General features: G+C 44.0%; 1 protein-coding gene and 1 pseudogene across 1 annotated transcript; one reads left to right on the plus strand and one right to left on the minus strand.

The window, feature by feature from the left end:
* LOC120063376 overlaps positions 1–14,582 on the minus strand; it is an 80,429-nt pseudogene extending 65,847 nt beyond the window's left edge.
* A 3,915-nt stretch (positions 14,583–18,497) lies between these two features.
* Positions 18,498–20,836, plus strand: LOC120062791 (small integral membrane protein 15-like). The gene is made up of 2 exons (XM_039012863.1): positions 18,498–18,566; positions 19,402–20,836. The coding sequence occupies exon 2, from the start codon at positions 19,434–19,436 to the stop codon at positions 19,656–19,658; it is 225 nt and encodes a 74-aa protein (XP_038868791.1). The 5' UTR covers positions 18,498–18,566; positions 19,402–19,433; the 3' UTR covers positions 19,659–20,836.
* Positions 20,837–23,131: the final 2,295 nt, after the last annotated feature.

Raw genomic sequence — 23,131 nt, forward strand, 5'->3', positions numbered from 1 at the left:
CATAACAGTATGTCAGTGGAAGGGAGGACAGTAGTACTGAACATAACTGTATGTCAGTAGAAGGGAGGACAGTAGTACTGAACATAACAGTATGTCAGTAGAAGGGAGGACAGTAGTACTGAACATAACAGTATGTCAGTGGAAGGGAGGACAGTAGTACTGAACATAACAGTATGTCAGTAGAAGGGAGGACAGTAGTACTGAACATAACAGTATGTCAGTAGAAGGGAGGACAGTAGTACTGAACATAACAGTATGTCAGTGGAAGGGAGGACAGTAGTACTGAACATAACAGTATGTCAGTGGAAGGGAGGACAGTAGTACTGAACATAACAGTATGTCAGTAGAAGGGAGGACAGTAGTACTGAACATAACAGTATGTCAGTGGAAGGGAGGACAGTAGTACTGAACATAACAGTATGTCAGTAGAAGAGAGGACAGTAGTACTGAACATAACAGTATGTCAGTAGAAGGGAGGACAGTAGTACTGAACATAACAGTATGTCAGTAGAAGGGAGGACAGTAGTACTGAACATAACAGTATGTCAGTAGAAGGGAGGACAGTAGTACTGAACATAACAGTATGTCAGTAGAAGGGAGGACAGTAGTACTGAACATAACAGTATGTCAGTGGAAGGGAGGACAGTAAGACCCAACTTTTAGTGAATACTATGATTTCCCTTTGTAGCGAAGTCAATTGCAGAAATTGAGTTACCGATTTAAAAAAAATTATGTTACCAATTTGATAACAGAATATCGAGTTTTAATCAATAATTAATAAAGAAAAATACTCAGGTGTAGGCAACTACCTTCAGCCAAGGGCTGATTTATGTCAGAGCAGATGGTCGAACATAATTATAATAATTTGTACACTGCAAATTGAACCCCCAAAAAATAAAAGGCCAACAATAGATTGTATTTGAAAATAACAATAATTTCATAGTTTGATTACATTGAGACACGATCACATATGATGAAAAAAAACACTTGTGAAAACGTGTGTGTGTGTGTATATAAATTATTACTAAAAACACTTGTGGGATCATTTTGGCCCATGTGCCGCCTGTTGCCGACCCCTACTATAACTAATTAATAGGTCTACCTTTACTTGTTACTTCTGTGTACTTTCATTACCTCTGTCCTCATGAAGAAGAGAAATCAGAAAATATCTTCAAGATGTGGGTTTTGGGAAATGGAATTAAGACACAAGACAATGTTTCTTAAACCTATAGATGGCAAATATTTTCTCCAAAATGAAATAAAAAAGTGTTGATATTTGTTGGCGGGGGTCTTGCCTTATTGTGTTCTGATGTATTTCTAATACCTAAGACTTGTTCTGCTAGATGTTTTCTAAGACCCATTTTCCATCTGTTTGACAAGAAATGAAAGCCTTTGTTCATTCCAATTTTTCAGGATGGAAAATTGTTTAAAAATGTCTTTATGTATTTTTTCGTGTCTTTCATTTGACACCCAGTTTGACATGCACCTACGAACTTCACATTGGTGCTCATTGATCCTTTTACATGGAAATGATCATATAAGTGCATGAGTACGTGCAGCGTGCATGCATGTGTGTGTGAGGGAGCTAGCGTGTGGTTGAGGGGTGAAAGTGGGGGCCAGAGAGAACCAGAGCTATAGAGCCAAAGCTCAGCTGAGGCAGGACTAGGGCTGGAGACAAGGCAAGGGGCCAGGAGAGGAGGGAGGGGGCTGGGAACGAGAGGAGTCTGGGAACGGGAGGAGGCTGGGGCAGAACCAGGGCCAGGGGCCCCAAGCTCCAGATTTAGTCAGCTGTTCTCCTGGCCAGCTGCTGGAAGGAGAGAGGGGAAGGAGAGAGGGGGGAAGGAGAGAGGTGATAGGCAGAGGGGAAAGAGAAAGAGAGAGAAAAAGAGGTTTGGAAGCGGGACAGTGGAAAACCCATTAGAGGCCTGTTAGAGAGAGAAAAGACAGAGACTGACTGACAGAGAGGGTGGTTAAGGCTCACTGTGTTTGCGACAACTCTTCCTCTTTCACTCCTCTTCCTTCCCTCCGACTCTCCAAGCCTCTCTCTCCATCCAACCCTTCCTCCCTGCTGTATTCTCTACCTCCCTCCCTACCAGTTGTGGCTCTGCAGCAGTAAAGCTATTCTTTAGGCCTGTAGTCATGACACACTGAGCTCCCTAACAGGTGGAGAGAGAGAGAGTTGAAAGGGTGTGTAATTAAGGCAGAGCAGCACGTATACCGGCCTTGTTTCTAGAAAAGTGTTGAGATGAGATTTGAAGACGAGGGAGAGTGGGTGAGGTTTTGCCACAGGACAAGCTGCTGCTGGGAGAAAATCACTTTCCAGGCTATTATATATCCATTCAGATGAGCAAGTCACTCTGTGATAAAAGCATTTGTCTATGTGTTCAATTGAGTCAGCAGTTTTGAGACAATGCAGGTGGACAGTCATAACTACACACTGCATAACAATGAGCTGCAGGTGGACAGTCATAACTACACACTGCATAACAATGAGATAATAGGCTATAGTGAGGGAAATAGTGCATGAGGGAAGGACACACACACACCCCCCCCCCCTTGATTGGCATATGCAGAGGGTGCACACAGACCCTCTTCCTTCTCCTTCACAAACTAACCCCTCCCTCATTCCAACTCTCCTCCCACTCCATCCCTCTCTCCACCCCCCTTCGTCCACAAATAAACCCCTGGTCTCCCCGCCTCTCTCCCCATCGCTCCCCTGGTCCTCTTCTCTCCCCCTCTCTCTATGTGGGGGTTGATGGCGGAGGGAGAGTGTGGAATATAGATCATTGGGAGATGGATGGTGGACCAAGAGCTCCGCTCGATCCCGCAGGTCCCAGACCAGAGATTAACTAAATATTAGCTGACACAAACACAGGGGACAGACAGCTGCTGCTACTGCTGCTGCCTGTAGGACTATGGAGAATGCTTTTATCCTCCATATTCACTGGAGAGAGACGCACACATGCAAACGCAACACACACCGGCAGCCACACACAATACACACAGAGACATGTTAACTGCAAAGTGCACACACACACACACACACCAGGGGCATCCTGGGAAAACCAAGCTGGTAATCACATTCTCCCCCCCCCCTCCCGGCCAGGGCGAATGGAGGGAATGAAAAAAGGAATAAATCTTTATTAAGAGACGTGTCCCTACTCTATCGATCGACCGCTCTCTCCCTCCCCTCTCTCTCTTTGCTTTCTTTTGTTTTTATAGGCGTGTCTGCCATCCATCCAGTCCAATAGACTGACTAAATCAGAGAGAAGGCCATTACCCATCACTCCCTGGATTACACATGTCTCAGTACAGAGCCCTGCTGAGGCTGGGAGGAGGGTCTGACTGGGTTCTGCTAGGAGGGCCTGACTGGGTTCTGCTGGGAGGAAGGCCTGACTGGGTTCTGCTGTTTATGGGAACATGCAGGCCAGAATGGGCCACATCAGACAGACACAGCCTACTACTAGATACATGGATCAATTATGCTAATCCAGCACTCCAAATGGTAGCCTGTAACAAATATGGCCACTGGTGTCCCCCACTCCCCACCACTGAATGTTGCTTTGGATAGGAATGGTGTGGTTCAGAGAGCATAGAGCCCCAGGTCAGGTCTGGCTCATGGTACTAGAGCAGAGTTTCCTGTGGGAGCCTCACGGACACAGGAAGTAGAAAGGCCTACAGTGTATTTCCATTCTAGATGGATGAGCGTAAATAAACATGAGCTTCTATTAACATTACAGGAGGGTAACTAGCTCTGACTTTGCTGATAGCTACTTTGAGGAAAATGTATTTACTATGACTGTGATATGTGCTCTCCTAAATGACTCAAATGTCAAATGTAAATGGAGAAAAATATGAGCTTCTATTTAACATGCTTACCGGAGGGAAACTGGAAGACATGAGCTTCTATTAACATGCTTACCGGAGGGACACTGGAAGACATGAGCTTCTATTAACATGCTTACCGGAGGGAAACTGAATGACATGAGCTTCTATTAACATGCTTACCGGAGGGAAACTGAATGACATGAGCTTCTATTAACATGCTTACCGGAGGGAAACTGGAAGACATGAGCGTCTATTAACATGCTTACCGGAGGGAAACTGAATGACATGAGCTTCTATTAACATGCTTACCGGAGGGAAACTGAATGACATGAGCTTCTATTAACATGCTTACCGGAGGGAAACTGAATGACATGAGCTTCTATTAACATGCTTACCGGAGAGAAACTGAATGACATGAGCTTCTATTAACATGCTTACCGGAGGGAAACTGGAAGACATGAGCTTCTATTAACATGCTTACCGGAGGGAAACTGGAAGACATGAGCTTCTATTAACATGCTTACCGGAGGGAAACTGGAAGACATGAGCTTCTATTAACATGCTTACCGGAGGGAAACTGGAAGACATGAGCTTCTATTAACATGCTTACCGGAGGGAAACTGAATGACATGAGCTTCTATTAACATGCTTACCGGAGGGAAACTGGAAGACATGAGCTTCTATTAACATGCTTACCGGAGGGACACTGGAAGACATGAGCTTCTATTAACATGCTTACCGGAGGGAAACTGGAAGACATGAGCTTCTATTAACATGCTTACTGGAGGGAAACTGGAAGACATGAGCTTCTATTAACATGCTTACCAGAGGGAAACTGAATGACATGAGCGTCTATTAACATGCTTACCGGAGGGAAACTGGAAGACATGAGCGTCTATTAACATGCTTACCGGAGGGAAACTGGAAGACATGAGCTTCTATTAACATGCTTACCGGAGGGAAACTGGAAGACATGAGCTTCTATTAACATGCTTACCGGAGGGAAACTGGAAGACATGAGCTTCTAACATGCTTACCGGAGGGAAACTGGAAGACATGAGCTTCTATTAACATGCTTACCAGAGGGAAACTGGAAGACATGAGCGTCTATTAACATGCTTACCGGAGGGAAACTGGAAGACATGAGCTTCTATTAACATGCTTACCGGAGGGAAACTGGAAGACATGAGCTTCTATTAACATGCTTACCGGAGGGAAACTGGAAGACATGAGCTTCTATTAACATGCTTACCGGAGGGAAACTGGAAGACATGAGCTTCTATTAACATGCTTACCGGAGGGAAACTGGAAGACATGAGCTTCTATTAACATGCTTACCGGAGGGAAACTGGAAGACATGAGCGTCTATTAACATGCTTACCGGAGGGACACTGGAAGACATGAGCTTCTATTAACATGCTTACCGGAGGGAAACTGGAAGACATGAGCTTCTATTAACATGCTTACCGGAGGGAAACTGGAAGACATGAGCTTCTATTAACATGCTTACCGGAGGGAAACTGGAAGACATGAGCTTCTATTAACATGCTTACCGGAGGGAAACTGGAAGACATGAGCGTCTATTAACATGCTTACCGGAGGGAAACTGGAAGACATGAGCTTCTATTAACATGCTTACCGGAGGGAAACTGGAAGACATGAGCGTCTATTAACATGCTTACCGGAGGGACACTGGAAGACATGAGCGTCTATTAACATGCTTACCGGAGGGAAACTGGAAGACATGAGCGTCTATTAACATGCTTACCGGAGGGACACTGGAAGACATGAGCGTCTATTAACATGCTTACCGGAGGGACACTGGAAGACATGAGCGTCTATTAACATGCTTACCGGAGGGAAACTGGAAGACATGAGCGTCTATTAACATGCTTACCGGAGGGAAACTGGATGACATGAGCTTCTATTAACATGCTTACCGGAGGGAAACTGGAAGACATGAGCGTCTATTAACATGCTTACCGGAGGGAAACTGGAAGACATGAGCGTCTATTAACATGCTTACCGGAGGGAAACTGGAAGACATGAGCTTCTATTAACATGCTTACCGGAGGGAAACTGGAAGACATGAGGTTCTATTAACAGATCTTCCGCCAGTTAGGATGTGTTTATTAGAAAACAGTCGTGTGCCTGTGGGCAGTCCCTGGAGCGGAATGACACAGCTGGGGACAGTCTGACCTTTGACCTAGTCCCCGAGGGGTCAAGTGATGAGGTCAGACTGAGGCCAGCTCCATGGAGGAGGAGATTGAGTGAACACCTCCACCCCTTGAGGAGTGTGTGTGAGGGGTCATCGCCAGGTAAACTGTTCATTCTGAGGGGCCAAACAAAAAAGGTGCCAAAAAAACAACTAAATAACTTGCCTGGCGCCCTAAGGCTATGAGACAAGTGTGTGTGTGTGAATGGAAACAAAGATAGGATGAGAACGAAGATTGACAGGAATGCCATCCACCCTCATCTTTAGAATGCCTAGACTGTATCCAGGCTGAAACACACACACACACACACACAGGGCCATATCTACAATTTTGCCTACCTTTAACAACATATCAAATTATTTCAGATTTGCATAAAATTTTCCAAACGAAACAGTAACCGTTGAGCCGTAAACAACCCAAACCAGTTGTGGTTCAGATATGGACAGGAAGCAACCTTCACACCACCCAGCCCTCCAGTGGCCCCGGTGGTCGCTCACCATGTTTGTTTTTGGGCAGATAGAGATGTTTGTTCTCAAATCAGTAACGACAGCAGGTAGGATTACCATCAACCACTTTACTCCTGGCTTACAGACTGAGGCACGGATGGGGGCCCGAACGCACACACACAGAAATGAAATCCAGGCAGGATGGGGGCAGGGTCCAGTTTATCAGGTGCTGTGGAGTTGAAATGACTCTCATGCACACACACACATCCACACCTTTCAGATGTAGCCTTTGGGCTGATTCAAAGCTCTTCAGCTTCTGGGTGTGTTAGGGAAGAACCAGCTGTTGACCACACAACAGAGAAGCACTGTTCTATGGTCATAATGAAAGCATGTGTATCACATGGTTTTAAAACCTATAGGGCTGGAACATGGAAGGTGGAGAGGGGAACAGCAGCTGAGGTCTGGAAGGTGGGGAGGGGAACATGGGCTGAGGGCTGGAAAGAAATAACAATAATAATAATAATAGCCATTTAGCTGATGCTTTTATCCATAGCGACTTACAGTCATGTGTGCATACATTTTACTGGAAGTTGGGGAGGGGAATATGAGCTGGGAACTGGAAGCTGGAATACAGCTGAAGTATAGCTTCTTCAGAACTAGGCTACACTCTTTGTGTATCCTCTGCCTATCTTTAAGCTCCCACCTCGGTTAATGTGTTTCCATGACAAAGCAGCTGAAACGAAGCCCATCTTGTATCCAGTCAGCCATACGAATGAAACTGAGTGGTAGGATACCGGTTTTCCCTAAAACACTCCTTACCCTTGGATGGGGCTCCCAAAGATGATGGATAAATGAAGATGGTAAATGGCCTGAGTGAACTAATGAAAAAAAATGGTGAGTTCAGGTCTACTTAACTGTGTGTGTATCCCATACTATAGCAGCTGGGTCTGGTCTACTTAGTTCATTTACGATTATTGAACCAGAAAAAAGAGCGAGTGTGGTGTCTCGCTTCCTCTTCCGTCTCTGGTGCTCCTGTTCCCTTTGGAAAGCCCAGACCCGGCCATGTTTCTATGACGATAGGATCCCAGGGTCAGTCACATGGCAAGGGTAAAAGGGAGTCTCAGGGCCTAATTCAATCACAACAAGCTAACCAGGTTACTGGGTTAAGGTAAAAAAATAACCCCCCCGAGTGGCCTACTGTATGTCTGAAAGGTTACGTGCTTCAGTTTATTTTCTGTTTCACACAGTAAAATAGAGTAGCAATGTCTAAATGCCTTCCAAGTGTCCTTTAAAGTAGCTGTCCAGCGTTTCCAGATGTCTATGAAATATGACCTCTAATTAATTACAATATGAGTGAAATGATTTTCCTTCAAAAATATTTTTTTATTAAATACGTTAAAAAGCAGCTTTTCTGTGTTGGAATGGTGTTGGCGTACCTTAACAGAATGATGTGGGCGTATAACGGTCATTAAAATATCCATGCGAGTAGACCGCTGATTGGCCAGCTGATCCTCCTCAGCAAGATGGCATCAGATACAAGTTTGAGGTGGGGGTTTGTGGGTTGTCTCCAATTTATGCTTTGGCCACAAATATGAGTATAGGATGAGTCAACAACATTATTTGGGTATGAGTTAACAGAATATTTCACTGAACAGTTAGCATACTTTAAGAAGTGGCCATGAAGGAGATACATCTAAACAACCCGAAGGCCAGGTGGTTGTTTTAAAAGAAACTGTGCTCAGATAACTAACCTGAAAAAATAATGGAATCAACCATAAGGAAATAAAGGCTCCTCTACAACAGGAGAGTGTAGAGGCCTAGAGCTTTCTGCTTGCATAGTGCCCAAATGGAGCCACAGAGAGACTCAAAGACAACATGGTCATGCAAGATTTAAGTTCCAGATCATAAATCATGCACTTCTGTGAACTAAATATCATTCATTCAATCAATTGAGAACAAACTGGAGGAGCTCTATCTTATCAACAGGACCTGAAGAACTGTAATATCCTATGTTTCTCTGAGTCGTGGCTGAACAAGGACAATATATCCTACATCTAGCTGTTTTTTCTATGCATTGGCAGGACAGAACAGCAGCGTCGGGTAAGCTCAAGGGGGGAGGTGTGTGTCTTTGTTAACAGCTGATGCGCTGTCTGTCTCGAGGTTCTGCTCGCCTGAGTTAGAATACCTCATGATAATCTGTAGACCATACAATTTACAGAGAGTTTATCTATATTTTTCATAGCAGTCTATTTACCACCACAAACCCATGCTGACACTAAGACCGCACTGAAGGAGTGGTATAGGGCCATAAGAAAACAAGAAAATGCTCATCCAGAGACAGCACTCCTAGTGGCCAGTGATTTTAATGCAGGGAAACTGAAATATGTTTTACCTCATTTCTACCAGCACCTGGGAAATTAGAGGCAACATTTGTTTATTAACTCTAGGTCACCTTTACTCCAAAGCCAGAAACACACGCAGTTTTCCCTTGTCCTCCACTTGGCAAATCTGACCAAAACTCTACCCTCCTCATTCCTGCTTACAAGCAAAAACTCCAATACGGAAGTGGTCCGACGAAGCAGATGCTAAGCCACAGGACTGTTTCGTTAACACAGACTGGAATATGTTCCGGGATTCATCTGATGGCATTGATGAGTTTACCACATCAGTCACCGGCTTCATTAATAAGTGCATCGACGACAGTCCCCACATTGACCGTCCCCAAGAACACAGTGGCCTCCATCATTCTTAAATTGGAAGAAGTTTGGAATCACCAAGACACTTCCTAGAGCAGGTTACCTGGCTAAACTGAGCAAATCGGGGAGAAGGGCCTTGGTCAGGGAGGTGAACAAGAGCCCGATAGTCACTCTTACAAAGCTCCAGAGTTCCTCTGTGGAGATGGGAGAAGGACAACCATCTCTGCATCACTCCACTAATCAGGCCTTTATGGTAGTGTCCAGACAGAAGCCACTCCTCAGTAAAAGACACGACAGCCCTCTTGGAGTTTGCCAAAATGCACCTAAAGGACTCTCAGACCATGAGAAACAAGATTCTCTGTTTCTGATGAAACCAAGACTGAACTCTTTGGCCTGAATGCCAAGCATCACATCTGGAGGAAACCTGGCACCATCCCTACGGTGAAGCATGGTGGTGGCAGCATCATGCTGTGGGGATGTTTTTCAGTGGCAGGGACTGGGAGACAAGTCAAGATCGAGGGAAAGATGAACGGCGCAAAGTACAGAGAGATCCTTGTTGAAAACCTGCTCCAGGGTGCTTAGGACCTCAGACTGGGGCGAAGGTTCACCTTCCAACTGGACAATGACCCTAAGCACACAGCCAAGACAACACAGGAGTGGCTTTGGGACAAGTCTCTGAATGTCCTTGAGTGGCCCAGCCAGAGGCCGGACTTGATAGAACATCTCTGGAGAGACCTGAAAATAGCTGTGTTATGTTAAAATAACGTCATGTTATGGGTATGCTTGTACTTGTTAAGGACTCAGGAGTTTCAGAATAAAAAAAAGTAACTGGAGCTAAGCACAAGCAAAATCCTAGAGGAAAACCTGGTTCAGTCTGCTTTCCACCAGACACTGGAAGATGAATTCACCTTTCAGCAGGACAATACCTTAAAACAAGGCCTAATCTACACTGGAGTTGCTTACCAAGAAGATGGTGAATGTTCCTGCATGGCAGTCACAGTTTTGAATTAAATATTTGTGCAAAGATCTTAAGAGACTTACCCAGATAGATTCAGAGCTGTCATTGCTGCCAAAGGTGATTCTAACATGTATCGACTCAGGGGTGTGAATACTTACGAAAATTAGATGTTGTGTATTTTATTTATTTATTCTCTAAAAACCTGTTTTCACTTTGTCTTTATGTGCATTGTGTGTAGACAGGCGAAGAAAAACAAAAACAATTTAATACATTTTTTAATAAGGCTGTAATGTAACAAAATGTGGAAAAAGTCAAGGGATCTGACTACTTTCTGAAGGCACTGTATCTACCTCAATTTCCTTGTACCCCTGAACATGGTACGTCTTCTATATAGCCAAGTTATCGTTATTCATTGTGTATGTAATTACTTTAATTATCACGTGTTGTTACTTTTCTATTACTTCTCTATTTTTCTTTCTCTCTGCATTGCTGTGAAAGGCCAGTAAGTAAACTTTTCACTGTTCGTAAACACCACATGTAGACTAAGCATGTGACAGATAAAAGGTTTTCATTTGACAATGCCTGAAATGTCAAAGCAGGCCCCTGAAAATGTGGCTTTTGCTGAAGAACTGAAGCAGAGAAGTGAGGTTGTGTGTGTTCTCAATACACACATGTTCAATGTCACTGTCTTAGTCACAGGCAGAGACATTTAAACCCACGAATACGTACGCCAATTCTCGTCCTCTCATGCACATGTGAGTAGTAACCCTAAACCTAGCCAAACTCTGCTAGCCGAACCGACCTTCGCTTGAACAACGAGAAAAAAGCAGTAATAGAAATCTGTCATTCATTTTGACAGTCAAATAAAAGAATGTGCATGAAAACGAGTTCTCGTTGAATGACAACAAAGACTTCATTGAAGAATCCCTACTGTTGACCAATCACCGATGAAGGGGTGAGACTTCAGCGCCGAACTTCAGCTTGCACAAAAACGTTGTTCCCGAACAGACAAAAAAATGTTTTGAAACTTACCGAAGTCCAAGCCTAACAAAAACGTCACATAATGTCGTCATAATATAAGCACAAACTCTTCTGAACTATTAAGCATGCGTACGCCTTAAGAGGTCACTGTTGTTTTTTCACCTGCTAATGAGGCTAGTCCTCTCCCTCTCCTTTCCCCCCCTCCTCCATCTTTCTCTCTGGAGTGATTTACCCCGTGCTGTGCCCATGACATAGTGCCCAACGTTCAGCTCACTGCTGCTGATAAATAAAGGTGATTTATAGGCAATATGAAGTCGATATGAAGGCCTAAATTGGGATGAAATACAAACTGATGGCACTACTGCTTGCACACTCATTATTGGCGTATAAATGCTTAAGACATGGTTTACTAGGAGGCACACACACGCACACACAGCGAAAGCATGAAGTCAATTACTTTCAGATAACTGCAACATGATATCATAATCCACTCCATAGCTCATAATTAGGGCCAGGAGTTTTGGGGCACTTTAAGGCACTGTGCTTTTACCGGTTTTCCAGCATTGTCCACTAGTGTTGCTGCAGGTAGGAATTCCTAGGAAATGTTCTGTAATTAACACAAGCGGCCTCCAATCAATCAATCAATGGCTGTGTGTGTGTTTTGGGGAGGCAGAGTGACAGCTGAGCCTATTGCACTGATGAATGCAGGAATATTATGGATCTGGTAAAGGGACTCAAACCTGGGTCCAGCGACTGCCAGTGGATTTCTCTCTCTCAAGCAAGTGAAATAGATTTTAAAAAGTTTTTTTTTTTTATACAGTAAACACTACACTCACACATGCCAAAGGATAGAGACATTTCAAATGTCATATTATGGCTATATATATATATATATATATATATATATATATATATATATATACAGTGTTGTAACAATGTGCAAATAGTTACTGAGTCTGTACATAGTCAAAGTTTCCTTAAATAATGGTATTCTGCCATATAGCATTTTTGTTTTCTCATGATTTGGTTGGGTCTAATTGTGTTGCTGTCCTGGGGCTCTCTCTCTCTCTCTCCATCTCTCTCTCTTCTACCCATTCTCTCCTTATACTGCATCCCCCATCCCTCCCCCTGGTCTATTCTTCAAACTCAGCATTGATGTACAGGGGGGGTGATTAATGTCTTTGAGAAACAGATAAATAATCAGGAGACCAGGGGGCTGGTAGTTGGCCTTAGGGGAGTAAATATAGAGTGTTTTATAGCTGTTCACCGAGGAGAGGGGGAGAGTACAGACTCATTCAACTATATTAGCTTTTACACACAACAACCTCTGCCTTCTCGCTCTGTTCATGTACTGTCTTTCATCAACACCCCAATAGTACACACACACACACACACACACACACACACACACACACACACACACACACACACACACACACACACACACACACACACACACACACACACACACACACACACACACTCCAGCGGTTGACAGCCCCCTCCCTCTCATGTCGCCCTGCTTTTAAGCCATTCCTCCTGTGGCAGCCTATCCCCTGGGAGAAGATTGCATCTTTTATTTATCACTTTATTTTACCTGCAAAAATTCTGGGGCGAAAATTGCAATCAGTACAACAGGCCCTCCTCCTGCTGTGGGTTCACCCATCATCCTCCCTCTCCCTGCTAGCATGCAGAATGAGACAGACAACACACAAACTCCTCTTTCCATCCATCTCCCACTTTTACACACACACACACACACACACACACACACACACACACACACACACACACACACACACACACACACACCTCACCAAACCAACAGTCATTTGCTAACATGGCAACATGGCAGGCAGCACACAAATAAGCACTAATGCTGAGGAATCTGGTAAACAGCTAGGAGCTGGTGGAGGGATACTGTTGTGCACAACATATGATCCAAGACCCAAAGAGCTGGAGAACTACAGATCCTTCTGAAGGGAGAGAACCAGGGGAGGAGGGACGGGGAAAGATCCTGCATATATAATCAAGTTTGCAGATTGCATTAGAATTCAGATGAACTGGGGAGGGTAATGAAATTAAAATGCTGAAGTGTTTCCAAGGGTTGGGGGCAGAGTGACAGCTGAGCCTATTGCACTGATGAATGCAGGAATATTATGGCTCTGGTAAAGGGAGGCAGGAGGTATGAGGCCACAGCAGGCTAAATGCCTGTATTTATTTAGACTCGATATCCTACAAATAATGCATTATGGAATAGGACGCATGACTGTGCGATATTGGCAATGGCATAGCCTAAACTAGCTCGTGCCATCTCATAGCCTACTCATTTTCTTGTGCTTGGAAAAATCTCCCACGAAAGCTGAAAAGCAGCAGAAAAAAAAGCTTACATCTCACAAAAGGTGTTTGGCAAACAAAATAGAAGCGCTGTGGCTTTAAATCGCTGTCCCTCCCAACCTTTCTAAATATGTTCCATTTATCCAGTGGTGAAAAGATATAGGGGCTTTTGTTTGGTTACCCATTGGAGGTGGACAGAAAGCTGAACAAACGATCACGAAAATAAGAACAAAGTGCTAAGCGTTCAAATGGGAACGGTTCAGGGCAATTGTATATGCGCACTGGGCAAAAACAAGGGGAAAACTGTTTGTTACTCTACCCCTTCACTGGAAATTACAGAAAAGCATGGAATGAATGCGGGTAGAGAATGTCAATTCTCTCTCCCACATGACAGATATACCAACGTGGGTTAGCTAACTGTTATTCCCCGGCCAGCATCATATTTCCCAGTAGCCTAGCGAAAGATACTCACCGACTTGCAGTACGTTGTCCACCCAGCCGCCCTCCAGCAGAGTGACACCCCGTAGGAAAGGCAGCTGGGTCTCTTCATTGTTTTCCCCGCTAGTTCCACTCTCTTCTCCCCCGGCGTTGAACGACGAATACATGCATATCTCCTTTTCGCTCCTCGGAAAGGACCAGTACACGATCCTTCTCTGGACGGGTTCTGGAATACGTTCGAACCGTTCCTCCACCCTTTGGAAGGGCCACTTCTCCGCGACTTTCCGCGCCGCTATGTCTAGCAGCGATTCGGGGTTGTGTGTTTTTCCCGATCCCCCTGGAGCGGACCCCGGACCGCCACACAGTACTCCTCCAGCCCGCTGCCCCTGCCTGCATGCCGGGTTGTAGCCGGGCCTGCAGCAGAGCCGCTTGGCCGGGGGCTGCTGGACTCGCTCCGCCATGATTGCACTGCTGTAACTTGCAGCACAGTCTCCCCGACCATATAAACGGGATGCGGAAGAGAAAAAGACACTCCAGACGATTGTTTGCCGTACATGGAGAGACGACCCTTATTTGGAATAGTAGGCGGTTTCTTTTGGGTTCGGCGAAGTCCTTTGTGTTGTCAAATTAACCGAGATGGGTGGGATCCTTGGTCATCCTGGGCCGATTCCAGCGCACAAGTGGCGGTAAAAAAGGAGCTATAGGCGGAATTCCCAAACGTCGGCAAATCCTTTGTGAAGCCATTCCGGAGCTAGAAGGCGGGGCCCAGTGTGTGGTGGTGGAGGGGGGGATACTAAAAGACGAAAATACTCTGAAGTTTGTTAGTGTTTGAGTTTAAAGGCGGGGTCTTATCCAAGGGCGGTCTTATAGTTTCCCACAGGGGTAAAAGGGGCAAGAGTTGAAGCCGCATTTTTGGTATTGAAGAAGACATCTACAACCGTAGGCTCTCTCCTCTCAATAACATCACGAGTGACTGGGTTGTTTTCTTAGCAAGTTCAGAGGGCTCAACTGTCAGTGAGGGAGAGGGCGTGGGAGGAACGCAAGGATATGGACGGCTCGTCCATTCTCTAATCATTTTATCAATACGGGCCTTATTCAATTAACAATGGCCTCTCTCTCTTTCTGTCGAATGAACAAAAGTAAATACCAAGAATAAATTCCAACATTGCATTCTAGCTCATCAAGGACTCACACGCACACGTTGGACAAAAGTGCCTTCAGTTTCTTTTCCTGTGTTGTAAGTTAACGTGGGTACCTTTTTATAAATGCCCATATTCATAAAGAGTTTGTGAATAGAATAACGTTATAACTAGCCTATAGGCCTAGACTTTGGTATAGGCTGACAGCATGTTATTCTATGTTGAAACAATAGGCTGGTTTAGAAATGGAACAATAAATATATTATCCAGTTCATAGCAGCCTTTTCATCCATCTCACAGCTCAAGCCCCAACATGACTGAATAAACTAAATGTTATCTTACTGATTAAATAAGGAATATTCTGTTAACAACTTACCAATACATATAATTTGTAAAGGCAATAAAGCTTAGGCCCAGAAAGGTTCACATTCCAAGTGGGCAAATCATAATTTGATCTAGTACAAACCTTGCATGCTGTGATTTTTATTTTATTTTCTATTATTCAAATTTGCCATCACAAAAATACATGGAAACTCATGGACTCATTCACTGAACAGAAAAGAAACAACTTGCCGTCTAATAATGAACATTATTAATCCCAACTAAAAGCAAACCCTCTGCTTGGTATGTGCATTTGCCTGTCTGGTTGTCCAGCATGCGTTTCAGGCGAACCCCCTCTCCTCCCCTGTGTGCAGAAGCCTTTGAACTGCAGGTGTGACCAACCCCGATTTGGTTTCAATACTTCCACACAGGAAGTTCAGACAGCCTGATGCTCCTTTGTTGTGAAGTTCAACTTTTTTATTTTCTCATTAAATATCAGAAAACTGGTGACCAAAACTTTTGACCATCGATTCGAATTACATTTAACACTGCCTTCTACGGTTTAAACTCAAATAAACAAACACTGATGCAGATAAAGTTACATAGGCCTGTGTTTTGAGCACTTTCCACCATTGGCCTACCCCAAACAATTGTCAAAACAGCATGGTCTCAAGATGGTTGCCTTCAAAGAAGCACAATTGTAACCAGTGTTGGGGAGTAATGAACTACATGTAGTTCCACCAGTAAGTTAACTACATTTTGCAGTAGCTTGCTGGTAGTTTAACTAATTTCAAATCTAGGTAGTGTTTTCAGTAGTTAAATGTTTTTGACATTTAATGGTGTAGCTAACTACTGGAACTACACAACTTTTTTCCCAAAAATAAAATATGGGTGAAGTAGGCAATCTTTTCCTTTTGCATCACATTTGCCTAATTCTAATTCTCATTGGAAATGTAGTTGTGTTTAATAGGCTAATTTAGACATTATGTTAACATATGACTGCAAAATGATTTGTTCTTGCAATTTGTAGTCATTGACATTTCAGATTTACGTATGATAATTTTTCAGAAAGTCATTTGGAGGTAGTGAACTACTTTATTCAAAGTAGCTTTACTTAAGTCAATTATATTTACCTTAAGGGTAGCTTAAATATAAGTTTTTCCTTTTAATGTCGAAATAAACATGTCTCCAACCCCCTGATCACACAATCACAAACTGAAATATATGTGCGTCAGGGGAGGATGACTCATAATAATGTCTGGAACGGCGGGAATGAAATGGCATCGAACACATGGAAGCCATGTATTTGGTGTATTAGTTACCATTCCACTAATTCCACTCCAGCCATTACCACGAGCCCGTTCTCCCAAGTTAAGGTGCCACCAACCTCCTGTGGTGTGTGTACATTGTATAATCAATTAGTGAGAGAGAACCTCAAATATCACATAAAATTTGTATATCCACTCTATTGTTGACAATAGAACCTCCCACAATGCAGGTGATGACTGCAGCATGAAGTTGGTTAAGAGCAATTGCAGAAACTTGCAGTCAATTGCAGTCAAAACTTCAAATCAAATCAAACTTTATTTGTCACATGCGGGGTCAATGTAATAGTACAAAACAAATGGAGGGGGCGGGGTCAATGTAATATTCCGGTGGCCATTTGATTGGTTGTTCAGCAGTCTTATGGCTTGGGGGTAGAAGCTGTTAAGGAGTCTTTTGGTCCTAGACTTGGCGCTCTGGTACCGCTTGCCGTGCGGTAGCAGAGAAAACAATCTATGACTTGGGTGACTGGAGTCTCTGACAATTTTATGGGCTTTCCTCTGACACCGGCTATTATATAGGTCTTGGACTGCAAGAAGCTTGGCCCCAGTGATGTACTGGGCCGTACGTACTACCCTCTGTAGCGCCTTGAGGTCAGATGCCGAGCAGTTGCCATACCAGGCAGTGATGCAACCGGTCAGGATGCTCTTGATGGTGCAGCTGTAGAACTTTTTGAGGATCTGAGGACCCATGCCAAATCTTTTCAGTCTCCTGAGGGGGAAAAGGTTTTGTCGTGCCCTCTTCACGACTGTCTTGGTGTGTTTGGACCATGATAGATCGTTGGTGAGGTGGACACCTTTGATCACAGGATTTTCATAAAGTTCATACAGTCGACATTTAGGTGCAAGTCAGACAATTTTTATTCCCACAATTCAACACACTTTGAAAGTCAGTGACCAACGATGGTCACCGACTTGACAAAAGTGATCCACTTGAAAGCACCCAATGGGCCGTGTTCGATAGCATCAAATCCATGATGTATTGTTGGTAAATGGTGACTGAATGAGCTACAAATAATAATGAGTAGCATGATTTGAGTAGTACACGGCACAATATATATTTATATATATATATTTAAAAAATTAAGGATAACCAGGGGCACACTCCAACACTCAGACATAATTTACAAACAAAGCATTTTTATTTAGTGAATCTGCCAGATCAGAGCCAGCAGGGATGACCAGGGATGTTTTCTTGATAAGTGTGAGAATTTGTCAATTTTCCTGTCCTGCTAAGCATTCGTAATGTAACGAGTACTTTTTGGTGTCAGTGAAAATGTATGTAATAAAAAGTATATTATTTTCTTTAGGAATGCAGTTAAGTAAAAGTTGTCAAAAACATGAATAGTAAAGTATGCCCAAAACTACTTAAGTAGTATCTTACTACTTTTTTTCTTAAGTACTTTACACAACTGTCAGTCAGTCAGCAGTCGCCTGTACTATCGGCTTCAACGTCGAACAAGACCAATTTTGGTACTTATAATACAATAAATACACCTTGAAAGGTAGTGACCAACGATTGTTACCGATTGACAAAAGTGATCAGCTCAAGAGCATCAAATCCATGATGCATTGTGGGTAAATTGTGATTGACTGACTGACTGACTGATCTATAAATAGTCAGTCGGCTGCAATGTCGAATAAGACCAATTTTGGTCTAATAGTGCAACACAATGTAAAGCGGCTTGACAAAAGGGATCTGCTCAAACGCACGCATTAACCTAATTTAATTTGTCTTGAGTCAGGTCACTGGTATCCTTCTATCACAATAAAACTACAATTCCATACATGCCAGGCTGTACACGTCATAACCAATTGCAAGAACCAACTTCCTGGTGGTAGGGTGCCGGATCAGCGTGGGATAAAAATAGAAATCTCTGTTAAGTGAGTATGTTAACTTAATTATACCAATGTTATATAGCCTTGATTTAAATAGTTGTCGCTGTGTCTACTGCGAAACTAGATCAAAGTTGCTAGGGCGATGAGGCTGTTTTACAATGCAAATAAGCTAGCTAGCTACCTAACGCTAGCTTAATTGATTACAGACGCTGAGTTTGTTATGTAGCTAACGGTTAGTGGCTAAGCTAATGTTAGTTGTAAAGAGGCAATCTGTCTTTTGTTTCTCCAGTACTAAAGTAATGTGTCTAGTCACTGCGTTGTGCATAGGCTATTTCATGCTCATTGAATATCTCTTATTGGCGTGGAACTATCTGTGGTTGAGACTTTAAAATTACAGAGACAATTTGACTGTTTTTCACTTGTATATCAGTACACGGTAGGTATAAAGTCTAGCATACAAGACATCCAATGTAAACATAACATTGGTTAGATTTGAAATTAACAGATGTCACCAGAATCTGAAACTGTGTGGCTGTAGCAACAGAGCCAAGGCTACTTCCATTTGACATTAAGTAATTTAGCAGAGGCTCTTATCCAGAGCAACTTACAATTAGTGCATTCATCTTAAGATAACTAGGTGAGACCACATCATTTGTATAAAGTACATTTCCCCTCAACAATTTATCAAAGTCATTGCTAGTAGGAAAAGACAAGTGTGTTTATTGTTGGGGGGAGTAGCAGCACCTGTTGGTGGTGAGTAAATTGTACCCAGTCAGCAGTTTAATGTTCAGCAGGGCAACAGTGTGTAGGCAGTGGCAATGTTTTGTTGCAAGCTTCTTATGTTTAAATAATAAACCTTCTCCTCATTCCCATGTTCCAGGTTTGGGATTGGAGTTGCTGTTGGCGATCAGGATGATTGACGTGCGGGCGTGGGCGGAGTACCTGGTGGAATGGGCGGCCAAGGACCCGTACGGCTTTCTGACCACTGTCATCCTGGCGCTTACACCCCTCTTCATCGCCAGCGCCCTGTTGTCGTGGAAACTGGCCAAGATGATTGAAGTGCGCGACCGCGAACAGAAGAAGAAGCAGAAACGTCAGGAGAATATCGCCAAGGCCAAGAGGACCAAGAAAGACTGAGCTGTGGAGGGAGAAAGAAGAGCTACAGTACACAGCTATGCTCAACACTCTCTTCACTTGCAACACCGCTCCCCCTCGCTTCCTAAACCCAGTCCAGTGCAGGACCACAGACCATCATTCCTGTCCAGTGTAGGAAGGATTGTAGGCCCTAAATGGTGGCCGTACAGAGCTGAGAGGGAACTGTATAGACAGAGGAGGCTCATTTGATTTGAGCTATCAGCGTGTAAACCGGGATTGTCTGATTATGCTGGTGTTGCTGTACTTAGCATTCCATTTGTAACAATTCCACTCCAATGATTTCATAAACTACTTTGTTTTTCTCTATTTTAAATGACTTGTTAAATTTCTGAATCACTTGCTTGTTTTTATTAAATTAAGTTCTAAATATAATAGGCTTGTATTTCTTCAAAACATAATTTCCCATAACCCTGCCTGTATGACGCTTAATTGAAAGCGGTTGAGTTCCAACCTGACTTGATGCGCAGGCATTGCACTGCATCAACCAATGGTTTTATGTCATCAACTGTTCAGTCGGGCATAGACTGCTATATCATAGTTGATAATTAAACACCTATCCAATCGTTTTGAGATCTGGCAGGAGTCTGGTATGGACTCGGGCAGGAACTCGACCAATATGTGTTCCAGGCAGTTTTCATGCATGGGCTTCATTTAGTTAAAAAAAATATTTGGTTAAAAGGTTTGTGATGTCAGATGATGGGGTGTATATCATACCACATATGTAAAGCCATAAAAAAAGTGTCACACTGAAAATATTTAATATATGTATGCCATTTGGGCAAACATTTTATCCAAATCAATTTACAATAGTGTGTGCATACCTTTTTTTATGGGTGGCCCCAGCGGGAATCAAACCCACCATTATGACATTGCTATCACCATGATCTACCAACTGAGCAACACTGTACCACCTACTTGCCAGCACCTACATCACATCCCAGTTTCCTCAAGCCTGGTAGTTTAATTTGCAATCCACAAAAAAATCATCAAATATACCTTGATTACCTACAACACAACTCATATACAAAGCCTTTACAGTATAGTTGGGGAGATAAGAAAATGTGTCTTCCACACCCCATGAATGCCACCCACTATATCAAGTATTCCCTGATTCAACACGAAAGGTTTTTTCATATAACAGAGCTGAGAGCTCCCATTAGTTTACATCATGTCCGTTGTTGTATTCATTACTGCAAACCGTAATAAAACACGTTGTGGTGGAAACCGCTTTTGTCAAATCTGTTTGAAATGACCGGTTTCCATTGCCAAGCATTTTGCTAAGGTGTGCACTAATGAATACGATCCAGTCCACCTTCCATCCTCAAGTTCCCTGTACTAAAGGAGAGGGATTATGAAGCTTCCTTCCCATCATCCTTCCTCTACCTTGCTGCTTTCAATTGACCAGTCTTTTCAGGTGGGTCACTGAACAATGGTGGCAAGGATGGAAGGAAACTTGTGAAGGTCTATTTCGTGTATATACTGTATTGTGTGTATACCATAGTGTGTGTTAGGTACCAGTATCACTATACTCAGAAGTATCATGGCAAGGAAATTAGGAACCAAACATAAGCAGACATTTCTTAAGGTAAACAGTTCACACAACAGCAGGTTTTTAAAAGACCATAGAGTTCAGACTGCTTCGGGTTTTATGTTTCACCCTGGAAAATCCAGTATCGTGGCATCGCAATACTCGTATGGTGACCCAGTTTTTTTTTTTGTGTGTGTGTGTGTGTGTATTATTTTTTTCTTGGCTGCTGGTGTCCAGGAGCCAGGCTGGAATGTGTTAGCTGTACTGACATGCTCGTCGCTGGCCAAAGCTGAAGGCGTCGTGGCCCTCGGCTATGGTCTGATGGCCCCAGCTGAAGGCGGCGTGGCCCTCGGCTATGGTCTGATGGCCCCAGCTGAAGGCGGCGTGGCCTTCGGCTATGGTCTGATGGCCCCAGCTGAAGGCGGCGTGGCCCTCGGCTATGGTCTGATGGCCCCAGCTGAAGGCGGCGTGGCCCTCGGCTATGGTCTGATGGCCCCAGCTGAAGGCGGCGTGGCCCTCGGCTATGGTCTGATGGCCCCAGCTGAAGGCGGCGTGGCCCTCGGCTATGGTCTGAGCAGGCCAAGCCACTAGCCCCTCCTCGTACTCCTTAGGAAGCAGCTCTCTCTCTCCTCCACCTCCCTCGCCTTGCCTTTTGTGTACTCCCTGTAGTTCTGGTTCCTCACCAGCTACTGTGAAGGGCACACACACACACAGATTTAATATCAGAGGTAAAACCAAGGCTTTTGAACACACTCTTTTTGAAGGGATAGTTAGGAGTCCTCTAACAACTCATCCATAAGAGCTCAACCCTGAACGTCACACATCAGCAGCAGCTAAAGCTAAAGCTACTGTCTAGTCCATGGTGTTAGTTTTGCCTTGGCAGAGCCAGAGAGCCATGGCCAGGGAGGGATGCCTGGACTTGTTGCTGTTGTGTGTTGGCAGCAGAACGAGCAGGCTGTGAAGGGAGAGGGGAGACCAGGGCCAAACAGCCCTGCTTTGGGGAGCGAGGCGAGCATATTGAACCGCTTTTCCAGCCTGTTAATGACAGGATTTAATCCAATCAATTTATGTCAACTTGGACAGGGACAAAATGAAGCGTTAAGGAAGGGGGGCATAAAGTGCCAGGGGAGCGGTTTTGGCTACACCACTGTCCAGCTGTGGACGACTGCACTGGGCAGACAGTACGCAGAAAATTGGAATAGAATGTTCTGGCAACACTGAGGTAGGAACGGCATTGGGATGGAGTATACAGAGAGGGGCTGCCTGGGTATTAGCCTAGTAGAGGCTTTCCCATAGCCTCCATGTTTGAGAATAGGAAAGTTAGCAGGCTAATTCTTTGATCCTGTTCTGTGACGTAGGCTTAGCCCTTGATGTCTAGCTATGGCCCTGGTCTAAAGTAATGCACCACATAGGGAATAGGGTGCCATTTGGGACACCACCAAACTGAGAAGTGTGACGGTTGAGCCCATAGAGATAGATAGAGGGCTCATCTTTGTATCTGTGCCATTATAGCGTCTGTGACAGCATGGGCAGCGCCATTGAGGCAATCTCCCTTTTGAAGTAGTCAATTATCTTCTTCACGATTGGCTGATCCTTCCTGATGACCCGGTTGGACATGATTCCAACAGGGTCACCAGGAGGGATCAGACAATGAAGTTGAAAGTCCCACCCCAGTTGACTACATTAAAATGGTGGAAGTCCTCAATGGTGCTACCCATGCTAACACAGCCTTTTGGTCACTAGAGGCCTCTATCATTCTCTATGATTTACTCCCACCACCCACAACCTGTCCCAACTTCTGCCAAACAGACAGACGGACACAGAAAGACAGAGCTATTTACTCAACACCCGTCCCCCAATATTTCCTGGCTCTGTTGAAAATGGAGAAAAAGCTAAACAAAGTGTTTCTCCTAGACTCTTCCCTCCC

The sequence above is a fragment of the Salvelinus namaycush genome, chromosome 18 (assembly GCF_016432855.1).
Source record: "Salvelinus namaycush isolate Seneca chromosome 18, SaNama_1.0, whole genome shotgun sequence".
NCBI classification, from domain to species: Eukaryota; Metazoa; Chordata; class Actinopteri; order Salmoniformes; family Salmonidae; genus Salvelinus; species Salvelinus namaycush.